This window comes from Sminthopsis crassicaudata, chromosome 5, assembly GCF_048593235.1.
Source record: "Sminthopsis crassicaudata isolate SCR6 chromosome 5, ASM4859323v1, whole genome shotgun sequence".
In the NCBI taxonomy this organism is placed as follows: domain Eukaryota; kingdom Metazoa; phylum Chordata; class Mammalia; order Dasyuromorphia; family Dasyuridae; genus Sminthopsis; species Sminthopsis crassicaudata.
The window spans coordinates 38,222,719-38,244,306 of NC_133621.1; the positions used below are offsets into that span (position 1 = coordinate 38,222,719).

Genomic DNA, 21,588 nt, shown 5'->3' on the forward strand with positions numbered 1-21,588 from the left:
AGCTTGGTATTTGATACTTTATCTTTAGTAGCATTTGTACCTAAAATTATTAAAGAGATTGGATGTTAATAAATAATGTTATTTATGATTTTTATTTTCTGAAGTTTAGATTTCAGAATATGTTTTTGTTGTGTCTTCAGAGCAACATTCATCTTGCATTTGCTACTATATCATTGAATTAAAACTATTTGAGAGTATTCCTGGAATAGCTTTTTAAATGCATTTTTATCAATGCTTAATTTATGTGTTTTGAAGTTTCCTGAATATTTTCCTATAAGTTATCCCATTTGATTCTTGCAATCTTTGAAATAGGGAAGATGGGTACAATTTTATAATGTGAGGGATAGTAAATGGGAGAGGCCTTCTACATAGTACATAGAAGCACTATATTATTCTAATGGTCTCTATAGTGTTGGTAACTCTGAAATACTTGTGTGAGCCTGATTTTTGGTGTGTGTGTGTGTGTGCACACATGCGCGCGTGTATGTGTATTTATTTATTTAGTTTATTTTATTTTGACATTTGGCTTGTTCACCCAAACATGACAGGCTCATAAAGTCACTTGGAAAAATTCTAAGTTATCTACTTCTAAGATAGCTTTTTTTTTTTTTTTTTTTTTTTTTTAATTAAGGCACAAGAGAAAATGACTGCTAAAAATAATTCTTTCAGTAATTGAAAAATGTCTGAGGAAATGATATTAGATGTGAAACTTTTAGACAGTTCAAGAAAGTTAACTTTGTGTTTCTCTGAGGAACATCTTACATTACATTACCAAAATATTTTATTTTGTTTGAATTATTTTTGTTTTGTTTTGTTTTTTGTTGTGTTTTGAATTGTTTATTTTTGTCTGTTTATGAGTTAATTTTTTCTACATTGATATCTAATTTTATTGATATCTTATTGTGCTTTTCTATTGAATTTTGATTAGATTCTCTCTTGTTTTAATAGTGTACTGATAGACTTGAAAGAGACAGGCTGATTCTTTTCCTTAACAAGCTGATACTTAATAAGGTAAGGCCTCTTCCTCCCTCTCCCTCCCTCTCTTCCTCCAAAGTGACTTTGGATTTAGAGTCCACCCAGGGTTCAGCTCTTGCCTCCACAACTTTATTATTATGATCACTGACCTTTTTTTTTTTTTTTTTTTTACTTTGCTACCATGCAAAATAAAAAAATAATGAAATGAAAGGCTGGATTAGATTATGTCCAACTTTCAGCACTACTCAGGCATCTTAGGAAAGAACACTTAATATTAATCTTTTGTAGAATTCTCTTAGACAATTTTATATTATATTTTTAAGATAACTTCATGATGCTTTATGTTTAAAAATGTTTTTTGTCAAATATCTGTTCTTCCCCAGAAAAATGTTAAGGAGCTTTTGGATTCCAATGGAATCAAAATTCTGGTGGATTTGCTTACCCTTGCCCATTTGCACACAAACAGGGCCACCGTACCATTGCAGGTATGTTGGGAATTCTCTCTTTAAAAAGCTGTAAGGACCAACAAATACTTTTACTGATAATAAAAAATTATTAACACTTGAATTTGTTATTTTTCCCTAGTAACTGTGAAGCCATTATGGTATAGTTATTCATTCTCTTAATATGTTCCACTGTTTTGTAAAATTAATATTTTCTAAAAAGTCCAAAAGGAAAGTTGAATTCACTTTGGAATAATGAGATCTCTCAAATGTTCCTAGTTGGTAGGTGATATTGCCAATGGTATCAAGCCATAGAATAGTATTACACGGTCATTTTCTTTTGATACATATTTATTCAAAAAGGATTAGTTTAGCAATTCATAGGGGGAAAACTAAAATAAGTAACAATGCCCATCATCCAGATTGACATTCATCTGATTGACCAGGATATTAAACTAATACCTCAGTATATAAATATTTTTGGGAAATACACAAAAGATACAGTGAACTGCATTAATGAATGTAAAAAAAGAGAGAAGTATGTAGATTATGTTGGAGAATGCTTTTAATAATCCCTAAATTCTCCCCTGAAGAACAACTATCCTTTCCCTTCAAGTAAATGAGTGAAAAAAGCGTTTATTAAATCCTTGGTACCTGTAAAACTTTGTGTTAAGCACAGGGATAAGAAGAAGTGACAATAGAGAAGGTTTAGTTAGCTACAGGTCAGATGCAAAGGCTCAGTTTTCCTTAGAGTACAACAACAATCCATGTGATCATGCATCTTTAACATCACATTTCTATTTTTAATAAAACTAAATCTCTATCTGATTTTGTGCCATTTGAAAGTGTGAAGACCTTGAGAAAAACATTCTTTGGAATCCTATAGGAGCTGGGCTGGAAGGGCTAGTGGTTTGAGAGTTGCTAGTCTCCACAGCATCTAAAGGGGAATAGTGGTCTACATCATAGTGGTTGTGGTGATCTGAGGTTGTGAACTTTGGAAGAACAGATTCTAGGAAATGAAGTTTTAGATTGCCAAAAGAGCAAAAAGAGTTATATGATAGTGCCAGTAAGCTGCAATATATAAGCAGTGGTGACCAGTGCTTAAGAAATGTCATAAAAAAACATCAGTGAAGAAAGAAAGTTAGACTTGTTATGTGGCCCAGAAGATAAAAGATGAAGGTACTGATACCTGCAGAATTCTGAAGGTAGACCAGAGTCATACAGAACGAAGCATCATAGATGAGTTATAATCTGCTACTTTGAACTTACAGGTCATTCTTTGAAAAGTTAGCAAAAACCCTATAACATTCAAACCTTTCTCATATAGTGAATTACTTATTTTAAAAAATGGCTCCTAGCCAGAGACAGAAGTGACTTCAAATAGTAGTTTAAGGTCATATCTGTTCCATAAGCAGTAACTTTTGCTACTTCGATTTCCTGAGAAAGGAAAGAATTCTCTTGAAACAATACTGCTGCCTTTGAATTTAATTTCATATGTTATCTGTAAGATCAGCAAACTGAGAAAGAAATGATCTAAATTTTTTTTCCTTTGAACATCTAGTATTTAGTTCTCAGTTCATAAAACTGAAAGTAACTTAAATCCTGAAAATGTCAGTATGAAATGAACTTTAAATGGAGGGGGAATGCAGTATTGATTTCGTCAATTTCCCTGTTTTTTAAGAGTACTCTGATTTTCATTTTTATTGTGTGAAACCCCAACTCTTTAAATTTCAGAGCAATGTGATTGAGGCTGCACCTGATATGAAGAGAGAGAGTGAGAAGGAATGGTATTTCGGCAATGCAGACAAAGAAAGGAGTGGCCCCTATGGATTTCATGAGGTGTGTATTGGCAAGCATTTCTAAAAGATGGGTAAATATTCCAGAGATCGGTCCTTGTCCATAAGAAGCAAAAACCTGTGTATTTGAACTTCAAATGTTTAACACTACCAGTTGAGGAGAAAATGTAACTTAATGAATGCATATTTACAAAACCTTCATTGGAAGGGTGATTTTAAAAGAAATAATAATGTTTCAATATACAATTGCCTTAATGCTTGGGAATTCACTGAAAAGTTCCTACAGATTTGGTGATCAAAGCCAAGGTCAGGGTGTCTAAGTGTTAGAGCCAGGTTCAGATCTGTTCAAATAAATCTAATTTTCATATCTTAGGATAGAAAAAAAGCTTCCTATTGGGTCACAGACTTTTTCCACTTACATAACCTTGTTCCTTTTCTGTTCTTGATGCCAGTCTCCTTTTTCCTGTGTTTTTTATATATGTTAGGTTACCATATAATTGGTATAATTGAGATTCACTGTAAAATACTGAATGCTAATCTCCCCATCCACTGCCCACCCCTAACCCCCACCTTGATTTCCAGCCCAAATTAGGGGCTATAGAAGAGTGGTAAAGGAGCCTTGGATAAAGATGCCCTTGGGGATCGCCTAGCCAAAAATGGAAGAACCTTTTTATGGTAGAGAGAAAGTAACAGAGAGAGGTCATCTTCCAGGATTATCTTGTCTTCAAGCTATAACAGCCACAGAAAATGATACGTCTTTTTATTAAGACTAGCAGTCTGACAAACTCTTTTATCAGCAGCTTCTTCATAGGTGATGATTGTTACCATCTTTATTTTCTGCCTCTTAACCTCGGAAATGCAGGCTGGAGTGGATTGTGACCTTTGTTGTATAGACAACCTGATATTGAAAAGAATCTCTTTTCTAGTTTCATTTGTGACCGTAATATTTTAAACTTTGGCACTACCTTATTTAGTTACTTTATATGCTTTAGTTTACTTATTTAGTTATTTAGATGCTAGAGTCAGCCTTATTGGTGCCTAAATTAAGAGTAGCAGTTAGGAAAGGTGAGGAATCATGATAAAGAGCATATATGAAATTGATTAAAATATGTAAGAAGTAAGAGAAGTTGTGAAAGCAACTGGCTTTACCTGATGTCAGGGAATATTGGGGAATTTATATACTTTAAAATTTTTTATGTTAATGAAATGGAGTAAAATCAATGTAGTAATATAAAAAATGGTTAATTAACTATGGTGTGCACACAAATATAGCCACATTTTACATTAGTTAGAACCATACTCCAGTCTTACCTATTCCTTATGCTGTGGGACCTTGGAAGATAGTTCCCAGTTATCTTAGGATAAAGAATTATTTCTAAAAAACAGCAAATTTTGATATTTTAGAATCCAACTTAAACAATTTTCTTGTAGTGTTTCTTTTTGAAGGCTGCTATTTAAAATGGAAATTGGAAACTTGAATGTATTTTGCTTATGTTTCTAGTTTCTAGCTTCACTTGTTCATTAGATGCCATGAGTTACAGAAGGGAGTGGATGACTCTCCACAGGAGCTCGTCCAGTCTATTTTGGGAGGCATTATGGGCATGTAAAACAGTAGGTAATAGTACAAGACAATTTAAAATGAAGAGGCTGAATTGTGTGATAGGAACTAAAAGTATTAGAAGATTTCAGAGAAAAAGTGAAAAAGGAGAAAAAAAAGCAACTTATTATAAAAACACTGATCAGGGAGTGAAGGAGAGGCTACAGAAGACTCTTCAGGAGCCATCTAATCTAATTCCCTTATTTTTACAGGTTAGGCAAGTAAGGCTCAAGTTCACACTGATTATAAGTATTCTCAAGGCCTATTGCTCATTAGCACTGTCATCTTGGGGAAGTCAGATAACCTCCATAACTTTCCTTAATTAGCGGATTGAAGAGTTTGTAGTCTGGAGATGATAGGGAGCCACTGAGTTTATTGAAGAGGTGAGGGCGAGAAGGGGATGTGATTCCATCTGTACTTTAGAAAAATCACTTTGGTGGCAGAAGGGAGGGTGACTTGGAATGGGGAATGGCTTGAGGCAGGCAGACATCCCCGCAGCTCTGGAGTGATCCAGACACGAGAAGATGAGGGCCTGTCCTCAAGGATTGGCAGTGTCACAAGTGTTTGGGAATGACGCTGAAGGGCTGAAATTGACAGGCCGTGGCCAGCTTGGACATGGGGGGAGGAAGAGGAAGAGTCAAGTTTTATTTCTAGTGTGTGAGCTTGAGGCCTGGGAGGAGAGTATTGGGAAAGATAAGAGCTAGAGAGGGCTTGGGGGAAGAGAAATCATTTGGACATGTTAGATTTAAGGTGGAGGGAAAATGTGCTCATGTAGTGAGTCCCAGTATGCAGTCATAGAGAAAACCAGGAAGAAAAATTGGTCACATACTGTATGTGGTACAGAGATTCTTCATATTTTTCTTTTTGGAAGCATGAATCATTTTTGTCATATGAAACTTTATATAAAATTGAATGTTAAAATTGTCTTTACATGTAATTGGAAAAATAGAATAAATTTTTTTCTATTTAGATGCAAGAATTGTGGACCAAAGGAGTATTGACTCCAAAAACACGGTGTTGGGCTCAGGGCATGGATGGATGGCGACCACTACAAGTTATACCACAGCTTAAATGGTGTGTCTTAGCCACTGGACAGGCTGTACTGAATGAAACTGATCTTGCTACACTTATACTCAACATGCTAATTACAATGTGTGGATATTTTCCAAGCAGGTAAAATATAATACAATAATATTTCCATGTCGGAGTTGCTGGATCATTTTTGTGCATGTTTACACATAACAGAGGCTAATGACGTTATGAGTAGTGTGATTTTAGAGCCACATTTAGTTCATCCAGTTTGGTGAACTTAATATTGCCTGAATGATTAGAATCAAAGTAGTAACATTCTTTCAGAGGCAGAAAAGATATAACATACTCTTAACATTTTATCAATACAGTAAAAACATTTAATCAGTAAGAATTTTAAAGTTTCTGAAAGAAACATCAAGAGCCTTTTGACATGGATAAATTCTTGCTCTCCCGCTCCTGGTCAAGATTGACCCCCATCAATGTAGCAAGTACATACTGGCTTAAATATTGTCCTCCTATATTAATGAACATTATGTGTCTCTTTTAGCAGTTTAGTCTTTGTTGAGAAGACGTATTGACACATACTTTCAGTAGCCTTGGTAATATTTGAGATTCTTATTACTTTTTTTATAGGATTATATTTGTAAGTTTATATTTGAAAGGAATGAAGTAATTGAGGGTTTTTAAGGTCTAAATTTAGTATTAGGATCTGATACAGCCATTGGGGAAAATAAGTGAAGTTTATTGGACAACACCATCTGATAATTAAATAATAAATAAGAATCTTTTGACTCTTTTAGTACTGTTTTGCAAGGAAATTTTATGGAAGGAACTGAAGTTCCATTAAGTAGCCAGATTAACTCAGAACACCTAATCATGTTCCCAGCTGTTGGAGAGCTTAAGTCTTTTGTTGTTGTTGTTATTAAATAAGTTAACATGCTTTCTATATATTGACTTGAATATACATTTTTTTAGGGATCAAGATAATGCCATTATAAGGCCTCTGCCCAGAGTAAAACGATTGCTGTCAGACAATACTTGCCTTCCCCATATTATACAGGTAAGTTGCTTATTTTCTTTATTTTTGTTTTCCTAGTTAAAAATTATTTCCTTTCCCCCATTCACCTCTTTCTTCCCCCTGATATCCCAGATTGAAAAAAAGAAAAACAAAACCCTGTCTCTAATGTGGAGGCAAGCAGAACAAATTCCTGCATTGGCCATGTCCAGAAATGTTCTCCTCATTCTGAAAGCTGGGTCACTTCTCTCTGTCAGGAGAAGGACATTGTTTGTGTTTTCAAATGAAAAACTAGTGAGCTTTTCCCCAGTATGGAATTCTGCATAATATTTGTCTTTCATTGACATTTGGGAGCATCCTAGCTAACTTGGTTATTAATTTCATTCTTTAGTTTAAGTTCTTTTGGTTTTAACTGTATATGCTTATGTATAATTAGCATTGTAGATAAATGACTATTTAAAGAATTAATATACGTATTTCTGTCCTTCCTATTTTCTGTGTTAGAGAGAAATTGAAGTGGTTTTGTTATGTTCTGCCATCTAACATTAGAAATAAGGATCTTTATATGTGGAAACGTGCCAATGTGATATGATTGTTGCCTCTGTTAATATTTTGTCATTGTGTTATTACTATTTCATTCTTTCATGAGCCTAGTGTTTTTGCTTATCCTGGTTGCATTTAGTTAATTAGTTTAGGTAGTTTATTAACAAGTAAATTTTATTTCTAATAGTCAACTTGAGAAGTATTTGTTTTATCTTATGATATATTCAGGTGTAAAAATCAATGAATTTTTTTTCTTCAGTAATAACTTTCTGTAGGGCTTTAAAGTTTACAAAGCACTTTGACATAATTTCATTTGATTCTCACCACCTTGTAAGTTATACTCTGTTACTGTCTTATACATGAGGAAATCATGGGACTAGCCAAGGTCATATAAGCTCATAAGAGTCTTACGTATAGTTTGGACTCCAGTCGTGCTTTGTGTCTCATGTCTACCACTCTTGGAAAGTAGAATAACTTAAAAAGTATTAATGTTTGTAGATCAGAGTTTTCAGGAATGCCCTGTATTCACAAGGTGCCTGGAAGTTTATAGTCGTCTCTTGTCTTCAGAGTTCTTAGCAGGATTTCTTAGAATAGGAGATCATGACCTGTTTTGCCAGATTAGGTTTTGATTAACTCAATTTGAGCCCCACTGGTCATGCTCATGCCAAAGGGAATGGTGGTGTGCAGGCCCATTACCTTTTGCTTTTTGGTCAATCTGTAAGTCTTTTCTCTTAAGGAAAACCCATGTACAAGAACCATTGTACCCAGAGGTCTGAAAAATTAGTACAAGCAGGGTATTTAGGATTGTTTTAAATATTATTTCAGGGATGTCTTAGTTGCTGTTTATAGAACACAGAAGAGCTTTCAGTCATGTTGAGAGTTTTAACAGAGATGAAATTGCCAAAGCTTAGCTTGTTTCTAATGACCACTTACAAATAAGCTATTAGCATTCCAAAGACATTCATTTTTGATTTTGTGGATTTTAAAAATAAACTTGATACTAAAATTATTCTGACTAGAAAAACTTTTGTCTCTTTTAGCTGCTGATGACTTTTGATCCTATCCTTGTTGAAAAGGTTGCCATTTTACTGTATCACATCATGCAGGATAATCCACAGTTACCTCGTCTTTATCTTAGTGGAGCATTTTTCTTCATCATGATGTATACAGGATCCAATGTACTTCCTATTGCAAGGTACAGAGATACACTGTTCCAATAATGTGTTTAGATAAATATGTATGTTTCCTTTTCTCTCAGATTCTTAGATTAATTTGAAACTCATTTCTAAGATATTTGAATGAAGTGACTGATTTCATTCTTGTTAACTTTGTTTTCCACACATTTAAAAAAATCTTTAAAAGCTGAAATTGCCAAAAATAGAAGTTAATTTTTAGATCTAATAGGCGATTTATTTTTATTCCTTAGGTTTTTAAAGTATACACATACCAAACAAGCCTTCAAATCTGAAGAGGTAAGGATTTGTAGTTATTTTCAGGATATAAAACTCTACATTGGGAAACTGGCTTGGGCTTTTACTCTCAGTGTATGTACACACACACACACACACACAAAAGTGCTGAGAAAGGGCAACAATGACTTTCTTTGCAGCTTATAATTCCCTGTCATTCTCTATGAAATGTTTCTTTGCTTTATTTCGTATAATAATTTAATACTGAAGTTTCAAATGAGAATTGGTACCCTTAAGCATCTCTAAGAATGAAATCTGTTTCTCCCTGTACAAGATTGTTGTTTTTATAAATCTCCATAATTTTTATAAATCCCATTAGGGTTTATCAAGATTTCAGCTGTTTTTAATATAATTAAAGAAGATATAGTTGTGCTATAATATTAGTTAATTCCAGCATTCTATTAGAAGGTGCATTTAATTGTCTACCAATTCTCAAGTCATAGACACATAGTTTTTATTTTTCTTTTGGATACGAATTATATGAATTAGAGATACTTTAATCCAGAGATTCTTAATCTGGGGTCACTGTTCTTGGATCTTAAAATGTTTTTACAACTATATTTCAATATAATTGGTTTTCTCCATAATATGTGTGTGTAACTTTCTACATTTTAGAAGATTTTTTTGAGATATGGTCCATAGACTTTACCAGACTTTTAGAGGCTGGTTGGCACTAGGGGGAGACATGATTTGTAATAGTATTATATTATATCATATTATGCTGGAAATTCTTTGAATTTTGGAAATCTGGCTGATAATGTTGTATAATAAAAGCAACCAATTTATCCTTTTGGTGTAATAGAGTTGACTGTGGTTTAAGCTTTGTAAAAGTGCTTTCCTAGCAAGCCTGTGAAGTGGGTAGTGTGAGTGTTGTCTTTTTCTAGTGCGACTGATCAACAAGTAAGGCTTCTGGAGATGATATGAGTCACCCAAAGTTATAAAGCTGATTTGAATTTAACTCCCTTTTGCCTCTAACTCATTAGATATATTACAATATAAACAAAAAATGACAAGTTGAATCCTGCTTTATATTGACCAAAATTTTTTGTTAAAGGTCATTTTCACATATCTAAAGACCTATAGGCACACTTTAGATCTTAATGAATTATGGTAAGTATTAAAATTAAGGTGCTTAACAAAACTTTTAAGTATTAAATATATTTTATTGTCTTCTAATTGCTTGAAAATGGCAAAGCTTCACTTAGCCAAATGTCTCATTGACCAGATTCACGTATGTCATTTTGTATTTCTTGGTCGTGCTGGACAAGTTTAATTTTCCATGAGATCTGAAGTAACCTTCTTAAAATATTTTTACTGTTAATTTCAAATAGAATCTGGAAAAATACAAAACAATAGCAGAAGTGTTGTTGGCTATTTTATTTCTAGAATTATTTAGATATAAATTTCAAACGCAATATTTCTAAAGTGTTTAGTATAATGCCTGGCGCACAGTCGGCATTTAATAAGTGCTTATCCCTGCTGTGTCCTGGTACAATCCAAAAAAAGTCGGTAAAATATCCATGAAAAAAGTAGAATAATTCAGTCTTATCAGAATTGTGTTAGGGAAAAAAAAAAACTTGAAATCATATTTCCTTTCCATAATTTCAATAAGTTTTATCTTTCCTTCTATTACTTGCCATTTCATATCTTTCTTGGAGTCCAGCTATGATTTGATTCATTATGTGAAAGAAATTTTAAAATTTCTTGATATTAAGAGAAATTTTTAGATATCATTTCTTTCCTTCTCTTTTTTTTTTCTTTAAACTGTTTATTCTTAACAGTGATAATATGATCAAGTATGTCACATCTCTTTATATGTTTTGTACTTATGTGTGCCCAAATTTCCCTGCATAAAATATAAGTTCCTTAAAAGAACTTTTATATTCTTGGCTTTATCTTTCCAGCACCTAGCACTGTGATTATGTAGAAGACATAATATTCTACAAATGCTGAGTTGCAATCTTCCCTTCTCTATCACAGTGATTCTACATATTTTCCCTTTTATCCTTAACTCAATTTTCATATGTACCTCACAACCAGGGATGTGGATGCATGGGTTCCATGAAGCTTAAGACATCAAATCAAATTTCATTAACTGCTGCAGGGCACTTGCCAGGGCCTTTAGTCCATTACCTGGCTCCTTTAAGCATAAAAATCTTTCACTCCCAATAGCATCACTGTCATTGAAGTCCTAAACCCCAGCAATTTAAAACCAGTGTCATCATTGTGGGGTTATCAGGAAGGAATCATCAATGTGTAGTTTGTGACTCTCAATGAAAATTACATTTGAGCGGTAATCTTGCTTTTTGGGACAAATGGCAAGTTATAAGAGATTGCAGTAGGATCAGAAAGTACAGATACCACACACTACTTCAGTTATATCTGCTGAATCCACCAATTACTGTGTGATGATTGTTCTCTTGGGGATCCCTGCCCTTCTGGGTTTCCTCCTAGGCCTCTAGCTGTCTTTCTCCTTTTTTAACATATGTGTCCACTGGAGCATAATTTATGAGAATTTGGGATTTTTTGTGTTTAGGAATTAGCCTAAAATTGCATTTGTAAATCTTTTCTCTATTATCATACAGCTCTTGGGATGTAAACCAAGCTTAACCAAAGTTAATAAGCAATTCCTATCCCTCTTTATAAAGAAAGTTTTATCTGGAAGTCTTAACAAATGTTGACTTTTGTAGATTTTATTAGAACATGCCTTATGAATAGTTCTGTGATGAGTTTTGGATTTAGTAAAAGAGCAAAAGTACATTCCTTGTACCTTTTTTTTCCCCTTTTGATTGCTTTTTTCCCCCCTGAGGCAATTGGGGCTAAGTGACTTGCCCAGGGTCACACAGCTAGGAGAAGTAATAAGAGTCTGAGATTTTGAACTCTGTCTTCTTGACTTCAGGGCTGTGGCTCTATTCACTGCGCCACCTAGCTGCCCCTTTTGATTGCATTTTTAAAAAATGTCCATAGATGGAAACTATAGAAAGTATTTCCTATTAAGTTTTCTGATTGTGAACATAAAGACAAGAAAGTAGTTTTGAGATGCCTTTCTGATTAGTTTCAGCAGGATGTATTAGGGCTGACAAGTGTTCTTGTTTTGAAGCTCAGTGACCTGATAGATGGTTGAGGTTCATCATCACTGCTCTCATACCACAAGGCAGCAAAACAACAGGGTATAGACCTTGACTATGTCATCACTTTTAGAAGATGGCAGTGTGATTTTATGTAGAAAGCACAGTGTCCCTGAAACTTCATAATAAAACTACCTTTCCTGAAAGCTGGCTGTACTTCTTGGTCTCTGACAGTCTTGTTTTTTTAGACGCTTGCTGATTTGAGAGAGAGCTGGAACACAAGATGCATACTCTAGAAGATCCATTCAACTCTCTGTGGGCTAAGTCAAGTTTGCCTGACACTGCTGAGTACACAGGGGAGGCCTGTTAGCACTACTGTATCTGTTACTAAGAAGCCCATTAACATTTTAAGATTTTCCATGGTTCTAAGTAAATGCAATATTCAAAAGGCAACTGGTTTCACCCAAATGATATACTCAAAAGAGACAGTGTGTTAAGAGACTGGAGCCCCAGGATGTGGACAAAGAAGGACTCAACTCAGATTGTATTTCACACATTTACTAGATATGTAACCATGGGCAAGTCACATGTTAAGTAATTTGATTACTGCCTCATAGGGTCACTCTGAGAGTCAAAGGAGACATGATATACATCAAGTGTTTGCAATCCTTAAAACATTAAGCTTGTACTCACTTTAAATTTTTAAGTTTAAAAATTTCTGTGTAAATTCATTTATGCAATTCAATTTTTTCTTTTCCCCTTAGACAAAAGGGCAAGATATTGTCCAAAGAAGTATAATGGGGCATATCCTCCCTGAAGCAATGGTGTGCTATTTAGAAAATTATGAACCAGAAAAATTTTCTGAGATTTTTCTAGGAGAATTTGATACTCCTGAAGCTATCTGGAGCAGTGAAATGAGGTAATTTATCATTTGTTTTCTATTCATATGCTTGGTTTCATTATTTAGGGCTATGGTTGGTGCTTACTTTAATTTTTTTTTTTCATATTAAAATGTTTACTTTCACTGATTACATGATTAGAATCACCACAATAATTATTAGAAACTCAATCAGTAAGTAAGTGCATCTTATATGTGTCAGATACTGTGTCAATTTACTGGTAATTTACTGAAGCTCTTCAGGCAAACATACACACATCATACATCCTAAAGAAATAGATTGTGGGAAAATGTTTACCTAAAGTACTAGAAAGTTATTAATTTTGACTTCCTATGTAAAAGCTTATGAGAATTGTGCTTTTGTTTTTGTGTGGGGGGGGTAAAACATCCTTCATTGGTTCATAGACATAGACACAAATTAGAGTAAGTAGTTATCCCTTTCTCATCAATACTTTTCTCATTACGATTTTGCTGTATTGCAGGTCAACATAAGAAATTAAATTGGAATTTTTGAGAGTTGTGTGAAGTGGCACACAAAGGCCAGCAGATGACACATAACCTGTGACCAACTACTTAACTCCGATTTTACAATAAAGCTATTTATGGTACCATAAATGGCTCATAAAAGAAAAATAAAAAAATTCAGGAAAAGCCAAAAAATTTTACATGGATTTTTCAGCTCATTAGGGGCATATGTTCTTAATCCCCACCTTGTGGAAGGGATAACTGTATTTATCTTTATTTAAGGATTTCTTGGGGCTTGACACAGTTGATTCTGTTCCACTTTGTGGGCTTTTATTATCAAGCCTTAGATGGATGTTTAGTCTGAAGATCGTGTAGTTACTGGTAGTTGTCATATGTATTCATGTCTAAGGAAATAATCTTGTGAGATTTTTGAATAATTAATATAACTTACAGGCGCCTCATGATTGAGAAGATAGCTGCTCATCTTGCTGACTTCACTCCACGCCTTCAAAGTAACACAAGAGCACTTTATCAGTATTGTCCTATTCCTATTATCAACTATCCACAGTTAGAGAATGAACTCTTTTGTAATATTTATTACCTCAAACATCTTTGTGATACACTCCGATTTCCAGACTGGCCAATTAAAGATCCAGTAAGTCAGTGAATGATCTTATGTCTCTTCAAATCATGACCTTTGGATAATCAGTTGTGTGAAAGGTTTTCCTCTTTAAAAATTCATCATTGTTTAATTTTTTCTTACGTTAATGGAGTTGTTTCAAGATCAATTTTAAACATGCCTCTATATCCTTCAATATCATTTGTTGTCTTGACAATGATGATATTATCAAAATCAAAATATAGACACACTTTCATGCATACTTTAGATTAACATTCGTTGTAACAATTGGGTGGCCTGGTGGGTAGAGTGCTGCCTGGTTCTGGCTTTAAGAAGGCATCCTATGTATGCATAGGTCAGCCTAGAGGTAGTTCTGAGTGCTGCTTAGGCTGGAGAGTTGGACTAAGACAGGTCTCAGGTACTCCCACTGACCTGCTTCTGCTGTCCTGTAAGATACCCACATGGCTGATCTGGGCTAGGCCCAATCCTTGAACTGTTGTTATAGTATGACCAACCTCAGTGTTGATTGCATTGCAAGTGTCAAGACAGTCATAGCATCATCTGTATAACAGTCATTTGTATAATTATGTTTTTATAGCATTCTTTGAATATTCATACTGAGCATATAGATTTGTATTTGGACATATGAGTAATAGCATATGCATCTTACAAGAAATTTTTTCCAAAAAAAATCTATTTGGACACTAAAATAATGTACTTAATTGATCATTAGTACAGTATTGAAATGACTATAGTTCATTTCTTCAGCCTACACTTGTTTAAACTAGAAAAATCCTTTAATTTTAAAGCTTGATATAATACTGTTTTTCTTTTGTGGGGTGAGATCTAACATTTCTTTAAGCTGAAGAAGTAGAATGCATGTAACAAATAGACTATTGTCTCTCCCTTCTCCCCCTCCCCTTTCCCACTCTTCTTTACTGTTTACTGCTAAATATATAAATTTAATGGTCAATTATGATTGATTCCCTAATTGAGCAAACTAGATGTTTAAATTAAATTTTTTATGACTGCATTTTCAAAGTATACAGTTTCATCCACATTTTGCTGAAATATTTGAAATTGAAAAATTTTATTTTCAAGGTGAAGCTACTAAAAGATACCCTTGATGCCTGGAAGAAGGAAGTAGAAAAAAAACCACCTATAATGTCAATAGATGATGCTTATGAAGTGCTTAACCTCCCTAATGGACAGGGACAGTAAGTTAATAATTAATATTATAGTTATTAATAGCTCACATAGCACTAATTTTTTGTAAATAGTTTCTGAAAAATAAAACAATATCAAAAACCCCTTTATTTATATCAAAACTAACACATTTTTGTTTTTGTTAATGTGGCTTTACTACCTAAAGATAGCTCTGCATTTGAAGTAAGTGATTTGGTTTTACATTTGAGATTTCTTGCCAGAAATGTTTGTTTATATAATTTTATTCCTTATTACCATGAGGATTTGCTTGAATTTTATCTTTATAAAAATGATTTTTATATTGAAGTTTATAAATGTAAGATTTAGTAACAGTGCCTAGGTTTCAGAAAAGTTTATGATAGATTTATATGTTAAGAATGTTAGTTAGTAATTTAAGTTATCGGGTCTTTTATTAGGGGACTCTGTTCTATTCTTGTGTCTTCAGTTAAGACTTATGTGGCTCCCAGATTTCCATTTCTGACGTCTCTTTAGAATTACCTTTCTGCTATATAGCTCTACCTGTCTGATAGCAGCTCAGTCATATATAGAGCTATCAAGTTTGCAAAATGCTTTCCTGCTCTTAATTCAAGATGAGCTTGTCCAAAATTTAACTAAACCATCCTCCTTTCCAAAGTGGCTTCTTAATATTAATTTCTTTAGATAGGTAGCATCATCTGTACTGAAGTTATCTTTGACCTTCCCCTCCCCATTGAGTACCATCATCACTCTGGAAGTACCTACCTTTTGAGATTCATTCAGTCCATATTTACCATCCCCTCCCATTGTGGTCAGTCACTCTTTGATCTTCTTTTCTCAGGGAGTTCAGCTCCTGGGTCACAGTCTTCCATGCTGGCTTCCCACCTCCTGCCCTCACCCCAGGGGACTTCAGCATGTGCATTAGTAGTCTCTCACATACTTTGGCCTTCTGCTTTCTTAAGAGGTGCTGACTAAGGCGATTTAAGGTCCCTAATAGAAGGTATCACCCAATCTCATCTGGACCGTCACTGTGGTGCACTTTAACACTTGCCCAGTGTATCCTTAGCATAGGACTGCATTCCCTCCTTACCTCACCTGGTTCCTCTCCTTCACCTAAGAGCTAGGCCTCCTATTTCAGGCCTCATGCCAACAGTTATCTGCGTTATTTCCCATCACCCAGATAGTTTATGTCCCTATTTCCTTCTTCAGTCTTTCTCATGTGAGCAGATGGTCCTTCTTTTTCCTGATGCTGCAAGCCCCTCCACTGCCTGTGTGATCCCAGTGATGTGGCCTTGTCCTACAGATTTTTTTTATGACCAAACCTTTAGTCTTGCCCTGGCTGTTGGCCCCTTCTCTCGTGTTTGCAGCCGTGCCCACACAGCCCTCACTCCTGGCTCTTGTCATCACAGAGCTCAGTCTTTTGAGAAGCTGCAACCTAGAACTGTTCCTGCTGCCTTTCTTCTCTCTTCTTAGCTCTGGCCTTTGACTTAATCATTCAGCTCAAATTTCTCTTTAAAGTTGTTATTGGCTCTTACTTTCCAGACCCAGTAACCTTTCTCTTGTCTAGGTTGTCCTCCTCCCCTCTCCCCTTCTCAGGGTTCTTGGCTGAGTCTTTGTCCAGGTCCCTCAAGGTCGGTCTCAGTCCTAAGGTCTTAGTCCTAAGCTCTTTCCCCCAACTATTTGGTGATTCCATTAGTGACCCTTAGGTCAAATTGCCTCCGTGTGACAGTCTCCAGATCTACTTGTCCAGGCTTAGCAGACCTTTAAGTCTCCAGATTGAATGTCTCCAATTACTAGTTTGACATTGGAAACTGGATGTCCCACAGACATCTCAAACCCTCCATGTCCACAGCTGAGCCTATTGTCTCAACCCCTGACCTGTGCCCTCTTCCCCACTTCCTCATTGTCCCTACGGCTGCTACTCAAGGTGTCTAGTTCCCGCTCACTGCTTCTCACCTACTATACCCCAACATCACCTTGGACACAGGCACTGCCCTGAAGCCTGCCCTCACCTCCTTGTGCTCAGACTTGGTCCCTCTTCCCTCAGGGTCTGTAGGTCAGATCTGACCAGATATACAACCAGCCCTGCCTGGGCTCTCCTCCATCTTTCCCCCAACGTGGTAAAATCAAATCACATGCAAATTGGCGTTCTGAGCCCTTCCTTTACCTCCACCATTTGGTCTTGTTACACCCACCCCCTGCTGCTGGGTGGGAAGAAGGCCCCTCATCCAGAGACGAGCATCACCCACTACGAATCTGATCCCCAGCAGCCATCCTTCCCATCCAGAATTCTTTCACTTCAGCCTCCCACACCGGCCCCTTCTACTCTTCAGTTGGGCACCATTTCCAGCTGTCTTCCATGTTCAGAATCTTCTTTCCCTGGCCTGTGCGGAGCCCTTTCCTCCTCCTCTCCCCAGCTTCTTTAGTTCCAATGAATCCCAGCTCTTACAGGAAGCCTTCCCTCTGTTTGTCGTTCCCTATTTATCCTGTGGATTACTTGTTCTGTATGTGCTTGTATATTTTCACCCCCTTAAAATGTAAGGTCCCTGAGGATGTCAGGCCTGTCTTGTGCCTCTGTTCTAGCCTCAGCATTTACACAATGCTGGGACTGGAGGAGCCACTTAGGAGCTTCTCACCTTACTGTAGGTGTGGCCCAGGCAGCCTGAGTTGCTTAAAAAGTCCAAGGACTCCCCTGCCATCAGGGCCTGGTCTCTATTGGGACACTGGACCCTGAGGGGAAGGGAAGGCTGGTGACCTGGTCCAGGTCTCCCTTATTTGTATATCATAGCACCACCTCCCAGATGTCAGGGTCCTCTTGGAGTAGGAAGGAAAAACTACAACAATAATCAACAGATTAACCATTTTTGATTGCTTTGGCCTGCAAATAAAGTATCAATGCTGTCCACTCTACTTTTCTAGGTTTTTCATGCAGTTTCTTTTGTGTTTCAGCCAAACCAGAACGGTTTTCTTTTGCTCTTTGTCATGTCTTGCCCCCCACTGGGCCTATTCTTTGGAATAGACCTTCCTCTTCCCTCTTCTCTACTGCACAGTGCAACCTTTTCTTTAAGACTCTTATCAAGAAGGAACTCTTACTTAAAGCCTTGTGGTCAAAGGCGATTTCTCCCTATATTAGATTGTTCACAATCCTTTTCTCCTTTGCATTTATCCCATCCTTCCTTGCAAACTATCTGATGGTAAGCAAAATCCGTCTTGATTAGGCATGCTTCTTAAGGGCAGGGACTATCTTATCTTCTGGAGTGGTTTCTACCTAAGTTACTTGTTTACATTGTTCTATAACTTAAAAGTGAAGTGGTTAGGATTTTCTTCTATAATGTAAAAACTATTAAATTGTACTTTTCAATTTTGGTCATAAAAAGCATGCTTTATCTTAGAATTAAGACAATGGTCCTCATTTTTAAGACTCCTCCCACCCCTTTTTTAAAAACATAATTTTTCTCCCGTTCCCCCAAAGGGGTGTGTGTGTGTGTGAGCACAAACTAACTAGAAATTCCCTGGTTGGAATTTTGGAGTCTATTTCCTAACCATTCCTTTGTATGGAGCTTGTGATTTTTGATGAAACTGGTAGTCTTCATTTAGCTACATCATTCATTTTGTCAGTTATTGCTGAAGATACTGGCTGTTAAAGACAAAAAAATTTGAAATCTGAATGACCAAATTTGTAGCCTTTTATAGAAACAAGAAATATCTCCACCCAAATATTCTTTGCCAAAAGAATTGGTGACTTTTTGTATTCTTGTATATTGATTGATACATTTGTAAAATACTATTTTGTAGACATGAAGAGAGCAAGATCAGGAAAGCCTACTTTAGACTGGCCCAGAAATATCACCCTGACAAGAATCCCGAAGGGAGGGTAGGTATTCTTGAAGCAAAGATGGGTGTTTCCAGATTCACTTATTCAACACGTGTTTCTCTTCTCCAAACATGTAGATGAACTTTTCATTTTGTAGTGTGTACCTTCATTAATCTTCTTCCCATCATCATGTGAAATTGTTAGGAACAGCTAGGGGATACCGCTTAGAACCTGAAGTCCTGAAAAACTGAGTTCAAATTTTGCCTCAGACATGTATTGGCTATGTAACCCCAGCCATGTCACTTGAAGCTCTATTTGCTTTATATTTTCTATAAGCAAAGTGGGGAATAACAGCATCTACTTACCCATGCCATCACATGAGATAATAATTGTAAAGCATTTAGTACAGTGCCTGGAGCATAGAAGATTCTTAATATATGCTTACCGTATATAGATTCATCTTTTTTCCTATCAGTGTCAGCCTGCAGTTACTTACATTAATAAGCATTCAGTTTAATAAATGATTAATGGAAAGATACATTTCAGACAAAGTGCCACCTGAAAATTACTTGTTTTCTCAATTTTTTTATGAAACATAGATGGCAGCAGCCTGTTTAAAAAAGTAAAGCCAAAATATTAATTTTATTGATCCACTCATGACCCATTCACCTGACCCCTTCTCCATCAAATTTCCAGTCATTTGATAAATCCTATTGATTTCTCATCCTGTAAGTTTTCATATTTCTTTTCATATTGCTGTCACACCAATCCATATCTTTATTAATGAAAACATTTTTAAAATTTCATTTTCTTTTTATACTTGTCTTACATGTTTACTTCACATTCATTTCTGCGTACATTCCTCCACATACCTTTATATTGTAGTTGTAATACATAGTATTGGTGGCTTAGATATTTTTAACTTTATTTTTTAGCAGCAGTTATGAACATATAAATATGCATATATATGACACATCTAATACCACATATACCCATATTGATGGAGGTTGGAAGGTATAGAGTATTTGATTTTCTTTCTTTTTTACATCTATGACTTGGTATAAGGAACTCTTGATAAAGAAACTCTCCCCACCAATACAGATTAGCACCTGCTCTACAGTTTATAGTTTGGGTTTCCTTGTTCAGTGAGAGTTCAGGTGACTTGTACTTGTTGCTCCCTGACTTGGAGGACTGCTATCCATTGTCTATATCATGCTGCTTTTCTATGTGAATATATACCATAAACATAATTTTGTTTTTTACTTGAAAAGTGTATCCTTACTTGAATAACAAATATAATTGTTCTGTACTTGAAAAACTTTAATAGTAAATCAGCACATTTCTACAAATTTTCAGGATTTTGTGATAAACAATACACAATCTTTGATTGCTGAAGAGTTAAGAAATTAAAATTTAAAAGACATTTTTATTATACTATCTTATGAGTGTTCATAGGTTGCTAAGTGGCCCATTGCATAAAGGGCTGTTCATCTTTCTGAGTTTATCTAGCTGTGTGACCCTGGGCAACTCACTTCACCCTATGTGCCTCAGTTTCCTCCTGTGTAAAATGAGCTGGAGTAGGAAATGACACAACACTCTAGAATCTCTTCTGAGAAACCCCCAAATGGGGTTACTTACCAAGAGTCACACTCAACTAGAAAAAAATGAACAAATTTAAAAAAAAATTTAATAGGAAATTATAGCTTTTTTATGGTGAACTATTTTGCACTTGTTTTAGTCGTAACTGCCGACAAATGAAGTGAAGATCTCAGTTGGTCATTTTTTCCACAGACTATTTTGTTTAACTTTGACTTTAGTTTTCCAATTATTGTATTGCTGTTTATTTTTGTTTCTTTACAGGATATGTTTGAAAAAGTAAATAAAGCCTATGAATTCTTATGTACAAAATCAACCAAAGTAATTGATGGGCCAGATCCAGAAAATATAATTTTGATTCTGAAAACACAGAGCATCTTGTTTAATCGGCATAAAGAAGGTGAGCATGGGAAGTTGATTCTCCCTTTGTTTAAATTTTCTTGAGTTTTCTTCCTTAACTAGTTGTGCTATCACAAGAGACCATAGTGTGGCCTAATAGAATGAGTCCTGAACTAGGAGTTAGGACACCCTATTCAAATCCCTTCATAAACATTAAGGAATTATAAGTATTTTGGTAAATCATTGAAATCTCAACTATAATTTCTTCATCTTGAAAATATGGATGATGCTTTTTCCACCTGTCGTAATGGGGAGTCTGGAAGGGAGCAGGGAGCACTATGTAGGTCTTGAAGAGCTACATAAATTTGAGCTGTTATTACTTGATATTTTCTAAGTTATAAAAAGTTATATATGAAAAGAGAATGAGGGCATCTTTAGTGATTTAGTTCTCTATGTGAGGAGGCACTTTTAGCAATTTAGATCTCTGTGATGTATTCCATCCAAAGTAATTCTAAAATTATTTTTATAGGAATAGTCACCTTTTTAAAAGCTTGTAAAAACTACTTTTACTTTAGTGATTTCTAATATGTTAAGCTATTGGTGTGTAAGCTCAGGCTTCAAGATAGGAGGAGAACCTGTGGAACTGAGTTATACTTATAAAGCATTCTCTGTCATTCATGGATCCAAGTTGGTGGGTTTATTTTTACTTTTTTTTTTTTCTGGAATGAGTTTTGATA

The 21,588-nt window shown here is 35.4% G+C and overlaps 1 protein-coding gene across 1 annotated transcript in view; it reads left to right on the forward strand.

The window, feature by feature from the left end:
• DNAJC13 (DnaJ heat shock protein family (Hsp40) member C13) overlaps positions 1-21,588 on the forward strand; it is a 106,135-nt gene that overhangs the window by 48,929 nt on the left and 35,618 nt on the right. The window contains 12 exon segments of the mRNA XM_074271102.1: positions 949-1,011; positions 1,359-1,460; positions 3,153-3,257; positions 5,782-5,984; positions 6,819-6,903; positions 8,442-8,596; positions 8,828-8,873; positions 12,703-12,857; positions 13,755-13,956; positions 15,022-15,137; positions 18,898-18,976; positions 20,777-20,912. Of these exon segments, the coding sequence (XP_074127203.1) occupies positions 949-1,011; positions 1,359-1,460; positions 3,153-3,257; positions 5,782-5,984; positions 6,819-6,903; positions 8,442-8,596; positions 8,828-8,873; positions 12,703-12,857; positions 13,755-13,956; positions 15,022-15,137; positions 18,898-18,976; positions 20,777-20,912 (1,447 nt within the window).